Source organism: Fusarium sambucinum, chromosome IV, assembly GCF_050947815.1.
Source record: "Fusarium sambucinum isolate potato_lamoka chromosome IV, whole genome shotgun sequence".
Lineage (NCBI taxonomy): Eukaryota > Fungi > Ascomycota > Sordariomycetes > Hypocreales > Nectriaceae > Fusarium > Fusarium sambucinum.
This window is the reverse complement of record NC_139291.1, coordinates 4178416-4197198: the sequence shown is the minus strand read 5'-3', so window position 1 is coordinate 4197198 and position 18783 is coordinate 4178416. Positions and strand designations below refer to the sequence as shown.

Below are 18783 nucleotides of genomic sequence, written 5' to 3'. Positions count from 1 at the left end.
TAGACCACAGCTCTTTAGTACGGACACGGAGTTCATCTATCTTCATTTGGACCCCAATGTAAGCCAGCAACATGATATTCTCTCGAGTCCGAGATGCATATAAAACCCGCATTGATTCCTTTGTCATTTAGTTCCTCAAACTCGCTCTGATATCCAGTTTACAACACAAGATTCCTCTTTACAACACCACTCCCATCCCACTACAAAAATGCAAATCAACTTACTCAAAATCGCTTTCTTTGCCTCCATGGCTTCAGCTCAACAAGTGAAATTCACTTTGTACGAGCACTCCAATTTTGGCGGAGCGTCTCATTCCGAGACCAAAAATCTCGGCAGCGATTGCTGTATGTGACACTACATCTCAAACATGGAAGAATCTGAAGCTAACAACAACATAGGGAACCTCAATGGTAAAGGAGACACAGCTAGCTCGGTTAAGAACTTGGGAACGTGCACTACGTTCTTCCGGTAAGACTGTGTCAACTATATCTCCAGATGTTTTACTCACTCGGCAATAGTGAACGTGACTGTCAGGGTGCAAACTGGCAACAGGTTGGTGATGCAGCCACTGTTCCGGACTTCCTCAATGATCACATCTGGTCATTCCGCAACCAATGCTGTAATAGCGACGCAAGGGCCAGATGCAACCTGGCTTGTGGAACTTCTTGCGTCGCTGCAGGACCACAAGGTATTGAAGCTTGCCTCGACGGATGCAGTAAGTTCTTTTTACCTTGACATATGTCGTCGACGCTAATCTGTTTAGTTGGTGGATGCACTCGTGCCTACGACTGTGCTTAAGATGGGGGACTGATATCTTGCAATCGTTTTTGGGTCCGATTGATTACGACTCACAAGTTCACTCCAGCCTATCCTCCTTCAATTCTTGTAAATAGAAATAGGTAGAGATCTCTACACTTTTCATACCATTGGACTTTCCCTCTAGACTCTTTCGTAAGCGTTGTATGATCCATAAGCTGTCCACACAAGTAATCAAGGTAACAGTATCACCGGAACGCGGAACATCTTTGCGACACTTGCATACAGTATGACCGGATATGTCAGCCTTGTCTTGGCATTAGTTTAGGTTGTCCAATGCAATTAATTGAATGCTGACAGACACATCTTGAGCCCAGGACAGCGCGCAGGCTGTGTCGGAATATTATTTCCAAATGTGGTTAGACTTTGCGACGCCTACAGCAGATGGAATGTCACAGCACGATCGTCGTCATCGGATACGACGTTTACTTCTAGTTGTACCAACATGTCATACGCCGATGAAATGTTCAACAAGTTCAGAGATGAGAGCGGAAGGTGTTTTGCTGTATGAACTGTAGAGTATATAAATATCGAGGCATTCCCTCCCAAGAAGCTAATCATAAACAACATCAATTTACCAATCTTCCTTACTGAGCATCATTTCAGAATGAAATCAAGCTTCTTCTTCGCTCTTTGTGCGGCTTCTGGCCTTGCTCGGGCCAAATCAGCAGAGAACAGTAGTACAGAAAGCCCCATCCTCCATCTCAATGAAGATGACAATTTCAACTTCGACATTCTCACTGGTCTGGGTCAGACCCATAACGACGGCGCAGACATCAATCCCGTTCTTTCTGTTGCAAAGGATATAATCCCAGGCGACTTTGAAAGCTACAGCAAGGCCTGGTTCGAACTTGCCAATCTGACCAAGACCCAAGCCCTTGATCCTGAAATCGCGTATGACCCTCTCAACGTGAGGGCTACGTGGTTCTCCATTGCCAATTATTTTCGCCGAGCCGATGTGTACAATCGGGCTGACTGGGATGACCCACGTATCAACGACTATTGGGATGAGCAGCGGTCTGCTTTTGACAAAGCTATCGCTGCATTGCCCGTTCCAGGTGAAAGAGTCGAACTTCCTTCCGATTCCTTCAACATCTCGGGCATCTGGTACTCGCAGCCTCAAGCAAATAACAACACGAAGAAACACCCCACGCTTATCCTGACTCAAGGCTTTGATGCTGCTCAAGAGGATCTGTACTCTACAATTGTCGCTCCTGGACTTGCCCGCGGCTACAACATCTTCTCGTTTGAAGGTCCTGGTCAGCCAACTCCCCGCAGAGAGCAAGGTGTGGGATTTATTCCTGACTGGGAACGCACCGTAACACCTGCGGTGGACTACCTTCTCACAGAGAAGGCCGCTTTCGTTGACCCCGAGAAGCTGTCATTGTATGGTCATTCTTTTGGCGGTTATCTTGCGGCTCGTGCAGCTGTTTTTGAACCGCGTCTTTCGGCACTGATGCTCAATGGTGGAGTCCTGGATGGATATGAGGCATACACCAACTTTCTGCCCCCAAAGCTACTTAAGATACTCGAGTCCGGTCAAAGGGAAGCTTTTGATAAGGCTATGGACGACTTGCTACGTGACCCAGATGCGTCCACCGATCTCAAATGGGGTATGCTTCAGGCCAAGTGGGCTTTCAAGACCACGTCAATCTACGAGTTTTTCCAGATGACAAAAGAGTTCACTCTGAAGGGTGGCTTACTGGATCGCATCAAGATCCCTGTCTGGCTTGCCGATGGCGAATACGAAACTCTTATGGCTGGTCAGTCTCAGCTCGTCAAGGACAATCTGGGAGACAACGCGGAACTGCACTTCTTTAACGGTACTTCTGGATTCCATTGTCAGACTGGAGCCACCCAGGAACTGGCCAGAGTTCTGTTCGCCTGGTTGGATAAAGTCTTGGGCTCTTGATTGACAGTCAGTCCTTGACCATCTGGGCACACTCGTACAGTCAAGCAGACATGGTAGGACAATCAGCTTGCCCAGTGCATTCATTTTGGTTCAATAAGTTATCCATCTTGGCAGTCGAGTTGTGGCGTCTTTTTATCTTTGTCGCCTGACATTGATTATCTGAGGGGGTTCGGTTTTGTGCTTTTCAATTGGTCATTGGTATGTTTGTTTGTCGGTGGCTTTTACAAACATTGGCCCTCCGATGTTGGTGAAATCACGCCGAGCTCACCATGGGAACTCGCTCTTTGCAAATTTCGTTGATTGTCCTGGCGATCGACAAATCACTCGTTTAGTTTATTTAGCTTAATTTTGACTTTGGTTTCCGAGACCTCAGAACTGCGCTTTGCGTCCTATGTGTGAAATCTGCGTATGTCATTTCTGTTTGATATTCTCGCTTCTGATGAACTAGAAAACCTGAAGCACTCTTAAATGATGTTCTTGCTCTAACACTTGGCTAGCCACCAGATGGTACAACATCACTGCGCACAGATACTAGAGATCCTTGCATGTGATTGAATCACTGCCTTTTACTATCAAACTGCATCACTACGTCCTTGGCATGCCCAATCAACAGATGTTTGCTATTAGCTCAAACACCAGTCTGTGAGTTACATATCTGTTTGATCAGTGCTGCTTGGCTGTTTATAGATATCATGTTCTCCTTGAGTCAGGGTGATAAGTCGAGGGTCATTGACAAATCTGTGGTCACTCATAGGTCTACTGTCATGAGAGTCGCAGTTATCGGCGGAGGCCCATCAGGTCTAGTGACTCTAAAGTACCTTCTGAAGGCCCATCTCAATCTAGATTGCGGTCCGATCGAGGCGAGGCTCTTTGAGCTTGATAATACGATTGGTGGTGCGTTTGCCACAAGGGTCTATGAAGATGCTGAGGTAAGTCATACGGCTACAAGATTTCGCTCCATGTTTGCAGAAAAGAGGCTAAGGACAACTTTTGCCAGCTTGTATCTTCTAAGCAACTGACAACATTCTCTGACTTTCGTTGCCGCCAAGAGAAGGACTTCCTCAGCGCCACTGACTACCTTCAGTATCTCAAGGACTACTGTTCCCACTTCAATCTTTGGCCCCATATCAACCTCGGAGTAGAGGTCCGGCGTGTGACATCTCCTTCCCCAAAGGTCTATTCTCTTTTGTGTACAGGGAAAGATGGCAAAGTCTTCACATGGGATTGTGATGCTGTCGCAGTGTGCTCAGGGCTACATAGGGAGCCAAACCTTCCTTCCATCGCAGGCCTTCATCATGTCTCTGAAGTCATCCACTCGTCTGAATTCAAGACTAAGAGCCAATTTGGGACCAACAAGACCGTCATGGTCATCGGATCGGGTGAGACTGGTGCTGATATAGCTTATCTCGCTATCAACTCCCCAACGAAGCAGGTTCTCATGTGTCATAAAGATGGCTTCCACTTTGCACCAAAGGTATTTACATCAGGTGCCCACGTTAGAGAGGCTCAATGCTAATTAAGATTCACCAGCGAAACCCCGGGCCGGTTTTGCTACCCATTCTTGGACGGAAACCTGATCCCAACGAACCAGGTATCCCCATTGACGTAAGCCGAGCAAATTTATTCGACACAACTTATGTCCATCCTGTGCTCCGTAGTAGCATGATACTATGGGACTATTACAATTACTACATCAAGTCACTGCTATGGATTTGCTCCGGTACGACGTTTGGTATGGATCAGTGGGTTGGGGAAATCAGCAAGGCCCGTCATCATCCCTCCAAGAGTATGTCACTCCTTCTATCCCTACTGCGTGCGGTTCACTCTCATTAACTCTGCAGTCTTCTTTAACAAGTCAATGAAAGTCTGTCCGTACCTAAGCCTTCCATATCGTCCAAAGCAGCCAGGCCCAAAACTCTGGCTCTACGCTCTACGATCAGCAATCGTGCAGACACCAATTCCTGATACAGATGGAAAGCAGGTAGATCTTGCACCTTTACCAAGAAAGATCAACAAAGATGGGACAGTTGAGTTTTTTGATAACGGGAAACCCGAGTATGAGCGGCTAAAGTGTCAAGTCGTTCGACCTGATATGATTATTCTTTGCACCGGCTACAAACAAACATTTCCTTTTCTTCACGAGTTACTCCAAGGCGACAAGAAACACCCTTCGTCATTTGTACGTGGAATTTGGGAGGATAGTCGACCAGAACTTGGCTTTATAGGCTTCATGAGACCATCCTTGGGAGCCATCCCGCCCTTGGCAGAGATGCAGGCCCAGCTATGGGTGCTTAATCTCGTGTCACCTCAAAAAGTCGCTCAACTTAAAGCAGAAGATGAGAAACATTACAAGCTTCACACAAAGTCGACTGACCGTGTCACGTATGGAGTCGATCATGAAAGCTACGCCTACCAGCTAGCCTTGGACATGAACTCTGCGCCTGCATTCATCGATATTTTGCAAAGAGCATCGCTCACCAACCTCGCGACAACATTCCGCCTTTTGGTCATATGGGCTCTCGGCGCCCATTTCAATACTAAGTTTCGCCTCATTGGACCGTGGGCGTGGGAGGGAGCAGAAGAACTTCTTGTATCTAACGAGTTTTGGCAGACCATAACAAGACGACCGATATTGTTTGGTAAGTCCCTAACAACTTCTGGCGCTACAAGACTAACAGTTTAGGGCATGTCCTTGTCTCGTTGGTACCAATGGCAATTTTCGGTCCTCTGAGCATGCTGTACTATCTCTTCTATTCTGTACTTGGATTCCTCAATTGAGTCTCATGGCAGACAAAGGGCATTATTAGATCACATCTCGCTATATATCAGGTACCCTGACCCCAGTCAGATGGAATTGCAGCATTTTGTTCATTTAGGCACCAATGTCCGGAATCATACGCTTCTGCCTAGCAGTGGACCAGTTGGACCCAGAAAAGCTTGGTCGCACGAGAAACGCAGAACCAACAGCTTTTACTGTAATGCGTGCACTGTTGGCTACACAATTCGGTTGTTGTCTCACCCATTCCCAGACAATTTGGAAATAAGGTCAACAGAAAAGAAAGTCTTGTGCCAGATGATACCTTCTGGATTTCGAAATCTCATATCGCGTGTAGATGTTGAATGGAAATTGTGTTTTTGGGACCTTAGCAAAGATCTGCCTCGTGCAAGATCATCGAGAAGTACGCCATGATTTAATTAATGTCAATGCGTCAAGGCTTGCCTTCTAATTGGCTGATACGCCATTTACTATGGATACCTTTATCTAGGTAGTCTAGTCGAGACATTGGTTCATCAACGTGTTGGGTCTAACCAACACCAAGGAACATGACTTGTCTATAATGATGCCTCAGGCGACATACTAAAATAACTTATAAGCGGCATGTTCTGCACCTTTTTTTGCCGAAACATCGTTCATAATCACCATTTCTCATTTCTTGTCTTAAACAATCACAGCAGCCTTTGACAAACATTCCTCGGCTTGGAAAAATGACTTCACGCGGGCCGAAGCCACCTATATTTCTACCTCCAATAGATCCAACTCTTCAAACCCGTCCAGTGCCGCGGGAACGCCACTTTGCCGTGCGGTCCTTTGGTCCAGGAAGTCTGCCTGAAGCTCAACAGGATTTCCTGTCCTACGAGGGATTGATTAAACAGCCAGCAGATACCGGAGAAGATGAGTGGGTTAAACACATCTACCAAGAGCTTATGCAGGACAGCAGCATGGAATGGCGTGAAGATGGTCTCGATACAGGTGAGCCGACTTGGGGTCCTGTCATCATCGTTACTGCGTACTCCGAGAAGGCTAGCGAAATTCTCGATCGAGCTATTATCAACCTAGTTGAGACTATTAACCGTTATTTCCTTCGATGTTCTGGCACCGGACCATTCGCCCGTGAGGCATATAAACGTCTTGAACTCAAGGTTCTTGAGGATAGAGAATTATTGGAACATGCCTCCGACGATCGAGTCAGGGAAGAATTCAATGCCTACGTCCGTACTCTGCGGCTCTTTCCTGCTGATTTGCGCTGGGAAGAAGAAGATCGCAAATCGTACAAAGATGATCTTAACAGACCACATGGTCCCCTACGCTATGGCTTCTGCATTGTACTAGATGAGGAAACGATCGAAAACCTTGCAACAATTACTTTCCCTAAGGATCTGAACAAAGACAAGAAACTCTTCAAGGATAGTTTTATTAAATTGGTTGAACGTCGCTGGAGATACCCGAAGGAAGCGCACAACAAATATGGGCTAGATCCGGCAGTAGCAGAAGTCTATGGAGGGACAGACATGTGTCCTCTTCTTGACCTACCGTTGATTTGCGCCGATTATCACTATTTTCAAAATCTTGATGATATGTTTCCCCTACGTAAGTGGGTTGATATACACGGGTAGCATATACAAGATTTTTCAATTGACGACATGGGGGGAGTTTCCTGCATTTTGTGTGAATATTATCTCCGAAGCGCTATTACGTTTGTGGAGTCGATTTCACTCAATATATCGTTGAAACCTTGTGAATATGCCTTTACTAAAGCTTGGATATAGCTGACATGGATCATGCCTAAATACCTGGATCGAGAGACAGCCTGAGTGCATCATTCTATGCTGAGTCTGGTTCAAAGACGGTACTGATGCTTCGTTGAATGTTGATGCTAGAATTCAAATAGACTACAGAACATATGTTCAGCTTGTACAAAGACGATGGTCTCGCTTCAATTATAGTATAGTCCCATAGCTAGCTATGTGCCCCCGAATAATCGTTTACAGAATTCTTCCAATACCAGCACCAAGCTTGACTACAGCAGGCACAAGTGGGAGGGGTGTCAACTTGAACTTGTAGTCAGCCTTGTAGAAGTTGCCCTTCTGTGTAATGTTGACTCCAGCTTTACCCCAGTCGTTCTCTGTTTCATTGTTAGTTTCCATACTTGATCAAGGGATTTCGTGGATACATACTGGCTCCAAGGTTGGCAAAGCCATCAAGTTCCTCATCACCGCAGACACAGGTGTTGGGAGAGTCCATAGGAATGACAAGACCGTAAGTGCTGAGAGCCTCGCTGGTGTTACCTCGGAAAACGTTGCCCTCGACAAGGACCTGCTCATGTTAGCTCATCAGTACAACTTTCTAGGTATTGGGAGATCCTACCTGGTTGTCGGATCGGCTGTGGATAGCCTGGTACAGGAAATCCTCGTAAAGGTTGTTGTAAATGTGCTGGTGTCCGAATCGTCCAGCGGGTCCACGAGTACCCATGTGTCGCCAGTAGTTGTGGTGGTATGTGACGTGAAGGTGGCCGAGGTCGAGGTCGCGGAAGGTAGCATCGTTTCCGACGAGAGAGGATTTCCAGTGGTCGTGGAAGTAGTTCCATGAGACGGTGATAAAGTCAGAGGCTCGGATGATATCGACTTGTCCGTCCTATGCACACGATTAGCCATCTTTCACAATCTGATGGTTAACAGATTTTAACTTACATATTTATCTGGGCCGCCATTAATGTCGGAAGAGAACTCGTTGTGGTCAACCCAGACACGGGTGCTGTTGCGGATGGTGATGCAGTCGTTGTCAAGGATCTCGGTGATCTTAAGGTTCTGGATGATGACATTGTCACCATTGTAGATATTCAATCCCTTTCCGGTGATGTGAGCGGAAATACCAACACCAATGAGTGAAGTGTTGGATCCGATAGCAAGACGAGCGGGCAGCTCGACCTTGCCCTTGAGCCTGACAATCTTTGGCGCATTGCCCTTGACAGCCTCGACAAGTTGCTCAGCAGTCGTAACTGTGACAGTTTTGCCACCCTTGCCACCAATGGTGACTCCAATGGGGTTGCTCTTTGCGTAACCCTCGACACCCCAAGTAGCAATCTTGAGGTAGTCAGAAGGGAAAGCAACGGTGAGGGTCGCGAAAACGCAGCAAATGGCCGACGACAGCTTCATCTTGGCGGAGGAGAGAAAGACGAGGGAGAGGATGAGGGTGAAAGGTGCCAATGGCTCAAAGCTGTGTTCATGCTCATGGTTATATACTCAGAGTCTTTGCGTTGTTTTTCTCTATGTCCGTCCATGCATTGAAGCTCATGTCTGGGGTTCTTGGCGAGCGGGAGCTGTAGCTTGTTTGGATGATCGCGGGGAATCCCTGCTCCGGACCACTAGATAGCACCAATGATACTGTCTCAGTCCTTGGGGCTTGTGGAATAGAATCTTGTAATTGGTGGAAACAGATGTACCGCCATTACGGTTAAATTTAGAGGTTGGCTAAGAGCAAGGTACTTTCCTAATCGGTATGCCAAGTCGGGGTTAACCACACCAAATTATTTCCTGGCTGGGAAGACTTGGCAAATTCTGATTCTCATGCTTACGAACAATGGGAGATGGTATTGAAGATACAAGTAGTGATAAGATGTCTTGACTCAAGAGACAAATCCATCATGCCAGTACTCAATGGTTCTACCCTACGCTTTGTCCAATTCCATAGCATTAGACTCTGATATTTCACATAGGTCCTTTCATATAATTCGAGAGTTCTATTGGAAGTTCCAGGCCTTTGTTGGTTCATGTTCAAGGTACCTTTGGGGGTCGAGGTAAGTGGGGGCAGTGACAGCTCGTGACTCAAGTTCATAAACCAAGGTCCCGAAATGTTAACTTGTCCCCATTCTTCGATGAGCTAGATACATATTCGGCTGCGGCTGAACAATTCATCATTTAGATATCATCCGAGTGTGGGGGATGTCACAAGATATTGTCTCTTGAGGTTCCGTGCATATTGGCTAGGATCCGGGCCGAATGTAAACCGATGTGAATGTCTTCGATGCATGTGCCGCGGATCACGGTACCGCAATATTCCATTAAGTTGGTTGAGGGGAGTAAGCCGACTAAGGCACGTCACAGGGCCTTGCCATGCTAATCACTTCTATATATTATCTAGCCCGGATGACAAAGGAAAGAGAGGATATTATTGATTTGCTCAAGTCTCAAGTTGCCTTACCTATACCCCGCTGTAGCTGCCTTAGTCGTCTTACTTTTCTCGACCAATTTGACGGAATATTTCGGTAGTCATTTCTTATACTAAGCGCTTGTCTATTATTCCTTTCGTACTATGACTACCACCTGTAGATATGATCACGAACTATAAATTGTCTTTCTGATAATGTGTGTGGTACCTAGCGTTCCACCATATACCTGAGATTAACAAGTATTTGTCTGATATGAAGGTTCATGTTATGGGGATTAGTCACTGTTCAACATTGTGTTAACAGCAATGATATCTGATTGCTAATATGAAGCCTCTTTAAGATTCTAGTTACACTTTAGTTAAGTTTAGCTTTTTATATGCTATGTTTAATCATGGTAAAGTAGGAATGTTCTAAATAAATATAAATTCTTGAAAATACCCTGTACTCAACTGAAGCTTATCTTATCTAGTTCTTTATCGCAATATCTTATCTGGATAGCTGTTATCAATTGTCGGCTTATCACTTGTCTAATTAAGTTTAATCCACATTCATTTAAATAGAATTTTCTACGGCTCCTCAGGAATGCAATTAACAGTCTATCGCCAAGCATAGTTGCATTTATCCGGGTTAGACATTTTACTGCCCAAGACATCATTTCATTAGTGCCCGATAATGATGCTTCTACTTTTAACTCCAAGATTGACGTGACGCTGTGGCACCTAATGTGTACATATTTACTCTGCTTCCTTGTATGATTATCGTAATTTATTAATCCTTTACTTGGGCAGATCAGAATGTCAATTTGAGGCAAAGCGCCGTGATGTGTGAGATGAATGATATGGTTAAAATGACGGGAAATACATTGTAACCGTTGAGATTATTAATCCGTGACAGGCCAATACGAGTTCAACCTCAGATAAAAATTAGCTATAGTCATCCGATGTCATTAATAAAAATAGACAATATTGACCCAGTCGACACGAGTCATAAAGACATATTAGAGTCTTTTATTACCTTTGCATCGCGTCCTGCTATTGGTGCTGATTTCCATATAGTCAATATGCGCTCGGACTGGGGCCAACAGATCGATTCTGCAAATCAACGGGCCGTAAGGCATAGTATCGTCAGCCGCCGTCAGTGCATACGAGAAGTGGCTTTCAGATCTCGCTAAGACTTGTTCAACGCCATTTGAGGCAAAGTGAAAAACGACGGGGAGACGGGACAGGTGTTTGACAGACATAGTGCAGAATCGATCTTCGGCGTCAGGCGCTATCACGTGATTGTTGGGAGCAGGCGTTGATGTGAGGTGCAGTATATTACGATTAAAATTAGATATCTACTCTTGCTCCAACAGCTCAACCGGGTTGTGGTCTTCCATAGCCGGCACCAACCGCGACACGATAGCCCATACTCTCTCCTTGGTCTGCATACCATAGGGGCACAGAACCCAAGAATAACCTGCCATCAGAGACTTGCGGTACTCGGTCATGACTTCGGGATCGTCCCTGGAAAGCTTTGGTCCACCGAATTCGTGCAGCTTGGCAAGGTAGTGGTCCAAGACTTCCATCTCATGGGCGCGACGGTCCTCGACTGTTAGAGCCGTCATGGTGAAGTAGGCAATGTCAGTAAAGCATGATCCAATATGGATAACTTGCCAATCGACAAGCATGGGAGTATCTTGCTCCTCAGACCAGGCCATGTTGCCCAGATGAGCATCGCCATGAAGGACGCATTGGAACTTGGGGTTTCTGGAAGCAAACCACTTGGTGATGACGGAAGTCATGCGCTTCTGGTCTTTCATGTAATCGGGAACCGGAGGTCGGTCTTCAGCAAGCACAATGGCATCCCACATACTACAGAGACCAAGGACCGATGTCTCATAGTGGCTATCCAGCCAAGGAACGGTAGATGCTTCGACGCCCCATGTTGCGGCATGTAAAGCGGCAAAGTGCTCCACAGTCTTTTTAACGCGATCGACAGACCAGGTATCGACAGGGTCGGCGAAGGAAAAGTTAGCGGCAGCAAGGTCCTCCATAATAAGGATGGCGTTGTTGTCACTTTTCTCGGCCCACAATTTGCGTGGAATGTTGAGATGGGGCACCTGAGGGGCCAAATTATTGTAAAAGTCGACCTCACGGTTGTAAAGTGACAGTATGAATGGGAACTGAGCCAGTATGGCAGGATTGAATCCACCCTTGATGCAGATGCGCATGGGCTTGCTGGCCTCGTCACCTTCTCCTTTCTCAGGCGTGGCTGTCATGAGGACCAGCGTGGCTGTTCCGCCAATGGTATTGTTCAACTCGAGCGTGGCATTCTTAACGCCGATCTTGGGGGAGAGCCAATCGGTGGTGATGTCCTGGGGAAGACTGGGGAGGACTTGGATAGTAGCCATTGTATGTATGTATGTATGTATGTATGTATGTGTGATGTGATGGCGGTTAGACAATGGGTATAGATGAAATCGTATGCTGCAACTGACGTATCATGCAGAAAGTTGGAAAAAAAGAAAGAAGAAGACACGACATATGTGGGTTTTGGGGGTAAAGGGGAAAGGGGTTACTTGTTATACTCTACATGCGTCTGTAACGTAACCAACAAGAAATCATCCATGATTGAGATCCTGTCTCAACGGTTCTGTTTTCCTATCATGGTCAGCATTTAGACTAGTTGATTCTGGGGAGGCCTGTAAAAGCAAATTATTTGGTGTTTGGCCCTGTATTTGTGGATTTGTCTATCTCGGTTATGCATGTGCCTGACGAAAGAACTCCCTTGTTGCGACATTCTCTCCACATTCAATGCTTCGCACCGTTGGGTCTAACCAAATAACCCTCCGGAGGGGTCAAGGATCTTCCCGCGTCCGTCGACATGATTTGCGTGCTAGTTATCTCTCGGACCACAATGGGATCCCGTTCACGAACGAGTCTTGTCTTGTCTTAGCTGATTGTCATGCCAGGGCAGGCAGTGACCATCAGACCCCAACTTTTGTCATGTTTCAACTGTCAATCCTCTCATAAGACAAGAAAAAAGTGACCGCTGGGAAACCTCCGGATCCAATGACAAAGGCACGGCTAAAATGGACCTAAGAAAGAAAAAGCAAAATAAAAATGATAGTTAAATGCAGTCACTGCCACAATGACAAACATGACAAGTAAAATAAAGATGCATAAAGAATCATCAGTTTTGAAGACGGCTGAAGACGCAAACAAATGATCATCACTTTTTGAACAGGGAAAACCTTGCGAGCGGCCGAGTCTCATCCGAGTCTTGGTATGTTTGCTTTTGCGAGGGGCGACGCTGACTATTCTATTTCCCGTGCGTTTTGCCTTGTGGGACTGTTTGGCAAACTTGTGGCTGTCAGTCAGCAGTGCATGAAAATGAACGATAAGCTCATTCAACCCTTCTGTTTTAGACGCGTCAAGCGACACAACTGTTGTTTTATGCACAAGGCGGCATATTGACCAAAGGGTTAAACGCGTAGTACTCCCAAACGAGTAAATGTTTTGCTCTCTCAACCAACAACTTGGCACCCATCGGTAGACGAGAATGAGCCCCTCCAGTACACAGTCGGGGATTGTAGACGCAACAGATTTCGCAAAACCTCTTCTGCAACCTCTCCTGACCTGACAAGGGGGGTCCAGTTGATTACGAGACATGATTCATCGAAATGCCTTGCTGACCTCGGCCCCGAGTATTATATCATATTTCACAATGTGAGAAGTGAAAGCCCCAGGCCTACAAGTCGCTGACAATGCCTTAGACTAACGAATCGTTTCAACGGAAACCAGTTTCCTCGGTGGACTCGACAGGGAGACAACAAGCATCATTATCCAATCATTCTGCTAATCAAACTCGTCAAGCCCACAAACGGGCAACTAGTCTAGTTCTCCCGGCAAGGACCTTGTTCGCCCCGCCGCGGATTGTTGACCCCTGCCATCCGCCCGCTCGCCGTTGCGGCAGACGAGACAAGGGTCAAGGTTGAAAACAAAAATCTTCAAGACCAACGTTAAATCCGTCTCGAATTTAATCTACAAATGTCTTAGAACCAAATTCGTTCCTGGCCATATGGAGTCTAAATAAGGTCGACTATCCCGTTCGAACTAGTTTAGTTGCCGTCCTTAGTTGTTTTCAACAAGCTACTCCTACCAACTATCGTCCATCATTTGTAAGTACAAGTACTGATCATTTATTTGTAAATGCTAATAATTTAATTGCAGTACAGACATACCATGGCTGTCCGTGATAGTCTCGGCCCCGTCATGGCCGCTTTCATCGCCATCGACGGCGTCATCGTCCTAGCCCGTCTCGGTGTACGAACCAAGTTGACGACTCTCGGATATGACGATTATGTCATCGCAGTAGCCATGGTCGCATTCACTCTCATGTGCGCCTTCACATTCGTTTCTCTTCACTACGGCTTCGGCGTATCGGACCCCGAAGTTATTGCAGGAATGGCCAACTACAATGTTATGGAAGCCCAGCGATACTTCACCATCGCTCAAATTACATACGTCGCCGGATTCCCCATCGTTCGTATTAGTGTCGCACTGGTTCTTCATAGAATTGTTCAAGGCTGGCCTCGTACGCAAAAACTACTCGTGGGAACTATGGTTGTCATCGGCATCTACGCCCTTGGCTGTCTTTTGGTTGATGTGTTCCAGTGCATCCCACTCAAGGCTGTTTGGGGAGACGGTACTGGCAAGTGTCTCAGCTCAAAGCAACTGGCAGGTTTGGGCTTTGCCGTGGCCGCGTTGGACATTGCGTCAGCTCTGTTCTACGCTGTCCTTCCCATCTTTCTACTCAAGGGACTGCAGATGGGTAGAAGGACCAAGGTTGCCATCATCATTCTACTTGGTCTTGGTGCTTCGACTGTCGTCATTAGTATCATTCGAATGCAGAGTCTGATTCAGATTGTCAATGCCAAGAACATTGTCGAGGCATTGGATAAGCAGCTGGAGTCCTTCATCTAGTATGTCCACATTATTTTCACATTCAACCTAATTTAGATTACAATTTTACTAACTGATATTTTTCTACAGCTCCGTCCTTGAGTTTGGTATTTCCATCCTGACAGCTTCCTTGGTTGCTTTCCGCCCGCTCATCAAGTACCTACCATTTGGTAGCATGGGACGCAGTTCTCGCCCCAAGGGTCCTTCTGCCGACAGTAGTGGTCAAGGAATCACTGGTAAGAATGATTTTGAGATGGGTCGCCGGAAATATGTCAATATGCCTGACCCAACTCCATTGGATTCTGATGATGGGGAAAGTCAGCGCAACATCTTGCATGATACAGACCACCCCCATGACTGGAAGCAATCGGCTACCACTGTTACATCTACATCTAAATAGATAGAATCAAAATTCCTTTTGTACGTAATAACTTTCGAATCGCACAAACTAGGTGAAAATTCGGTGGCATTGCAGAATACAAAGATATTAGTGTGTGCCATCGTATTTTTAGACGTCGTATTCATCCTTGAATTCCAATTTCGGGTAATGCAGTAACTTGCCGAATGGACCCCCAGCGAAACGAATCAGAGGGCAACTGCCGAAACTTATTTTCCTACCGAGAATGCCGCCGCCTTGAAGCCAACACTTCTGTTGGTTGGTCGTCATTTACAGTTATTACGAAGCTGCCCACTCCATGACAGGGAATGCGGTAAGGCTGTTTCCATTTCAGGCCTACATCATTAGTACAGTTCCGTGCAAAAGTCCCGACACAACCCCCAAATTACTACCAAAAACCACTACTTTTAGCCTTTAATTAAAAATACTTATAAAATAGCTAGATTTATATAGTATTTTTTCTTAACTTAATATACTACTCAAATCTACTATATATAAGATTTAATAACTTAAGGCTTATTAATCTCTTATAGTAAATTTTTAAAAATAGAGGGTTAGATTTTTATCCTAGATTTATGCTAGATTTATAGCTAAAAGAAATCTAGATTTTAAACCCCTTTATTTTAAGCTAATTAAGCTTTTATAAAATATTTAGAAAATCTTATATAAAATTTTAATAGTTAAATAATATTATAGAGGTTTTTCTATATTCCTAGCTATTTTATAAGTATTTTTAATTAAATAATAAAAATAGTGGTTCTTGGTGGAGATTTAGGGGTTGTGTCGGGACTTTTGCACGGCCACTGTAGCAAATAAATAAGTCAAGTTAAAGTTAATCCCCTCTTCTCTGGAACACGGGCATTGGAAGCCACAACAACATCCCCCCATGTAATCAGCTCCCTCCTACAATCATCTTGCTCATGATAGCTGATTTATCACTTCCCTCATTAGATGGGCATTTCAAGGCCAGTAAAGTTCGATTTGATACCTTTACTCTGTTTTAGGAAACCAGCCGCTGACTCGATCCACCATACAGCCACATGTCTTCTGCGCCAACATTGGTAGGCTGTGCAGTTACAGAAACATTTTCAAGCAATACTGACATTTTTAAGCTCATTATTTATGGCTTGAAATTGTACTTCGTCTTTCAAATCACAATTCGTGTCATGGTTAGGCTGTTTAATGACTGAGCGCTTACCTTTTCTCCCCCATTTCAATATGGACAATTGTGAAAATCTCAAGTTGTACTATAAGACATCCCCTATTGCTATCGCCCACTCTTGGGCATCTCTGAAATACCTAATTGCAATCGTTGGGGGCGTCAACATAGCCCGTCAGATCAATCATGATTACTCATCAACATCTCTCGGCTCAACATCTTTTGTCAAGCTCTTATACTCATCAAGGCTCATCGGCACGAAACGTGTAGGTCTCGTAATCGGCGTGAACCCCTCCCCATGGTCATTAAACTCCATCAGCCTCTTCCTGGTCGCTTCCTTCTTCACATTCACGCTATACACTTTCACATGATGGCAACTGCTCGTCACATGGAGACCCCAGTTCCAACTGTGCCTGACTTCCATGGGCTGTGTGTTGAGACTGTTGTCCCAACATCTGACGACAAGCTCGGTCCAGCCTTCGTGGTCACAAGGTACCTTTCCCTTGAAGGTGCGCCATGCGAACTTGTGCTTGGGAGAGAGGTTTTCAATGGGTACTGCATACCACACGTAGCCGCCGTCGGAGGAGATTTCTACGCGTTCTGGCCATCGGCCTCCACCTGAGTATGCCCAACCTGATCATGTTAGATACAAAGCAAGAAGTCAAGGTTGATATTCTCACCTGTAACCTCTATTTCTCCGTCGTGCACCACGACCTCCTTGTTCCAAGGGGATATGATGGCACTGCTAACAGGCATCTCCTGGATTTGAATACCCACTGCAAAACATTAACCATGCAGCATACCGCCTAATCAATGGCCAAAGACTTACTGGTAGGCAATTGATTATGTTTGCCGGTCTGTTGTTGGAAGTACAGATATTCCCTGCTCTGTACTGGCGCGAGACTTGGTGTCTCAATCGCTTTAATCCTGTACAGCCACTTGCAACTTCTGGCTCCAATGTACCCCATCACAACAGCTCGAACCGGCGCACCATGGATCTTGGGCAATGGCTCACCATTCATCTCCCACGCCAAAAGAACCTCATGAATTTTTACCTTGGACCATGGTACCGAAACAACATAATTCATGAGCTGCCCACCCTTGAAATATGTATCCGCGCCATAAAGCTCAATATGCTTTGCGCCTTCTTTTAAACCGCCACAGTGCTTGATTACCTTCTTCAGACTCACGCCTGTCCATTTCGCAGTACCGATGGCGCCTTCGGCCCAAGGTGCATTGATCATCTCGTCGCCTTCGCCAGGGTACTCGACAATCTGTTCGAAACGGCGAGTACCACTGCATTGAATCGTGACGAGCTTGGTGACCCGTGGGAAGCGGGTTTCGTCTTGTAGGTCCTTGAGTGTGAGGGTTTGGGGTTTGTTGACAAGGCCGTCAAGACGAAGATCCCAAGCCGCGTGGTCAATTTCAGGAATACCACCGTGGTTTCGAACAAAGTGAAGTTCATTTGGCATGATGTAGTTCTTTGTAAGGAGTCTCTTTGGAGCCTCACCATTGTATGGAAATTCAAGAAGGTGAAGCATCTCGGGATGCTTTTCCTACAATAGGTAGTTAGCATTCATGATTCCTTGTCAGCTTGAGGAAATTTACCTTGAGAACCGTCTCCCAGCTAATTTCAGGCAACATTGTCAAGGATCCTCCAATAGCTTTGTGCCATAACTTCCATCTTTTCCCTTCGAGAACAGGATTCGTAGCCGGAAGAGGTTCGAGCTGAAACTCAGGTGGTGGTGGAAACTTGAAGCGTTGGAAACGCTGATGGGCCTTCGCCTTCTTCTCGGGGTAATCCTCCCACTCTACATAGCCCTTCCATCCCTCTCTCTCATCCTGAACGTCTAGATCGTTGTCATCGAAGCTTATGATATTCTCTAAATCAGATGGCTTCAACTCGTGTGGGTCAGTGTTGATTTGGAAGTTGCTTTGATTGCGTATACCGAGACGGGCTGCCTCAAGGCCTTGCTCGAGCTTCCACTCATCTGGTTGCTGTAGTCATTTATTACGATATTGAAAGCCTTACTATGGACGTTACTTACCTGTCCGTGGGCTTGAGATCCACGGCGATAGGGAGTGTCTGCCTGCATTTTGTCAATTTCGTGATATTAACCATAAAAAGCAATATTTTCGGTTTCAATTCAATGGCTTATCGGCTCGATTGAGGTATATATTTCATTTGGTACAATGTCGCCATCATGACGAGTACGTCCGTTGCAGATTATGTCAGTTACAACAACATCTTGATCATATTGACGCCAAGACACAGCGACAAAGTCGTCATCTACTACCGATAAAACCCACAACCACATAGAAAACCTATTTTACTGGTGGAAAATGGTCTTTTTTTGTGAATTCATCAAGCGATGTAACGATTGGTAACTTGTTGATAAGCAATATCTTGGCTTACAAAGTTGTGCTTTGGCTGACAGAAGAGTTGGCTATGAGCTTGAGGGTCATTAAGGTACCAGAAAAGTTGGCCGCTGGAAGCATAAGAGACGAAATTAGCAGGTCACTTTATTCTCCTCAGGCTATAGTCTTTAGACTAATTATTTGTGTACCCTAAGACTTGGGGGCCAACGTTTCTGCTACCCACTAGA

General features: G+C 45.7%; 8 protein-coding genes across 8 annotated transcripts; 5 read left to right on the top strand and 3 right to left on the bottom strand.

Annotated features, from left to right (window-relative positions):
- Positions 1-208: 208 nt before the first annotated feature.
- Positions 209-798, top strand: FSST1_001394 (uncharacterized protein; the record flags this gene model as incomplete). Its single annotated transcript, XM_083227287.1, has 4 exons — positions 209-344; positions 399-468; positions 519-715; positions 764-798. 4 exons carry the CDS (start codon positions 209-211, stop codon positions 796-798), a joined length of 438 nt encoding a protein of 145 aa, XP_083091576.1.
- Positions 799-1261: 463 nt separating this feature from the next.
- Positions 1262-2728, top strand: FSST1_001393 (Alpha/Beta hydrolase protein; the record flags this gene model as incomplete). The annotated part of the gene is made up of 2 exons (XM_083227285.1): positions 1262-1311; positions 1423-2728. 2 exons carry the CDS (start codon positions 1262-1264, stop codon positions 2726-2728), a joined length of 1356 nt encoding a protein of 451 aa, XP_083091575.1.
- Positions 2729-3492: 764 nt separating this feature from the next.
- On the top strand, positions 3493-5506 carry FSST1_001392 (dimethylaniline monooxygenase; the record flags this gene model as incomplete). Its single annotated transcript, XM_083223834.1, has 5 exons — positions 3493-3657; positions 3726-4202; positions 4259-4514; positions 4570-5367; positions 5412-5506. 5 exons carry the CDS (start codon positions 3493-3495, stop codon positions 5504-5506), a joined length of 1791 nt encoding a protein of 596 aa, XP_083091574.1.
- A 708-nt stretch (positions 5507-6214) lies between these two features.
- On the top strand, positions 6215-7123 carry FSST1_001391 (uncharacterized protein; the record flags this gene model as incomplete). Its single annotated transcript, XM_083227284.1, has 1 exon — positions 6215-7123. The coding sequence occupies one exon, from the start codon at positions 6215-6217 to the stop codon at positions 7121-7123; it is 909 nt and encodes a 302-aa protein (XP_083091573.1).
- A 369-nt stretch (positions 7124-7492) lies between these two features.
- On the bottom strand, positions 7493-8662 carry FSST1_001390 (pectin lyase fold/virulence factor; the record flags this gene model as incomplete). The annotated part of the gene is made up of 4 exons (XM_083227283.1): positions 7493-7632; positions 7685-7823; positions 7875-8141; positions 8198-8662. 4 exons carry the CDS (start codon positions 8660-8662, stop codon positions 7493-7495), a joined length of 1011 nt encoding a protein of 336 aa, XP_083091572.1.
- A 2349-nt stretch (positions 8663-11011) lies between these two features.
- On the bottom strand, positions 11012-12067 carry FSST1_001389 (uncharacterized protein; the record flags this gene model as incomplete). Its single annotated transcript, XM_083227282.1, has 1 exon — positions 11012-12067. One exon carries the CDS (start codon positions 12065-12067, stop codon positions 11012-11014), a length of 1056 nt encoding a protein of 351 aa, XP_083091571.1.
- A 1834-nt stretch (positions 12068-13901) lies between these two features.
- On the top strand, positions 13902-15021 carry FSST1_001388 (uncharacterized protein; the record flags this gene model as incomplete). Its single annotated transcript, XM_083227281.1, has 2 exons — positions 13902-14641; positions 14712-15021. The coding sequence occupies 2 exons, from the start codon at positions 13902-13904 to the stop codon at positions 15019-15021; spliced, it is 1050 nt and encodes a 349-aa protein (XP_083091570.1).
- Positions 15022-16367: 1346 nt separating this feature from the next.
- On the bottom strand, positions 16368-18273 carry FSST1_001387 (sulfite oxidase; the record flags this gene model as incomplete). Its single annotated transcript, XM_083227280.1, has 5 exons — positions 16368-16810; positions 16858-16953; positions 17007-17733; positions 17786-18175; positions 18226-18273. The coding sequence occupies 5 exons, from the start codon at positions 18271-18273 to the stop codon at positions 16368-16370; spliced, it is 1704 nt and encodes a 567-aa protein (XP_083091569.1).
- Positions 18274-18783: the final 510 nt, after the last annotated feature.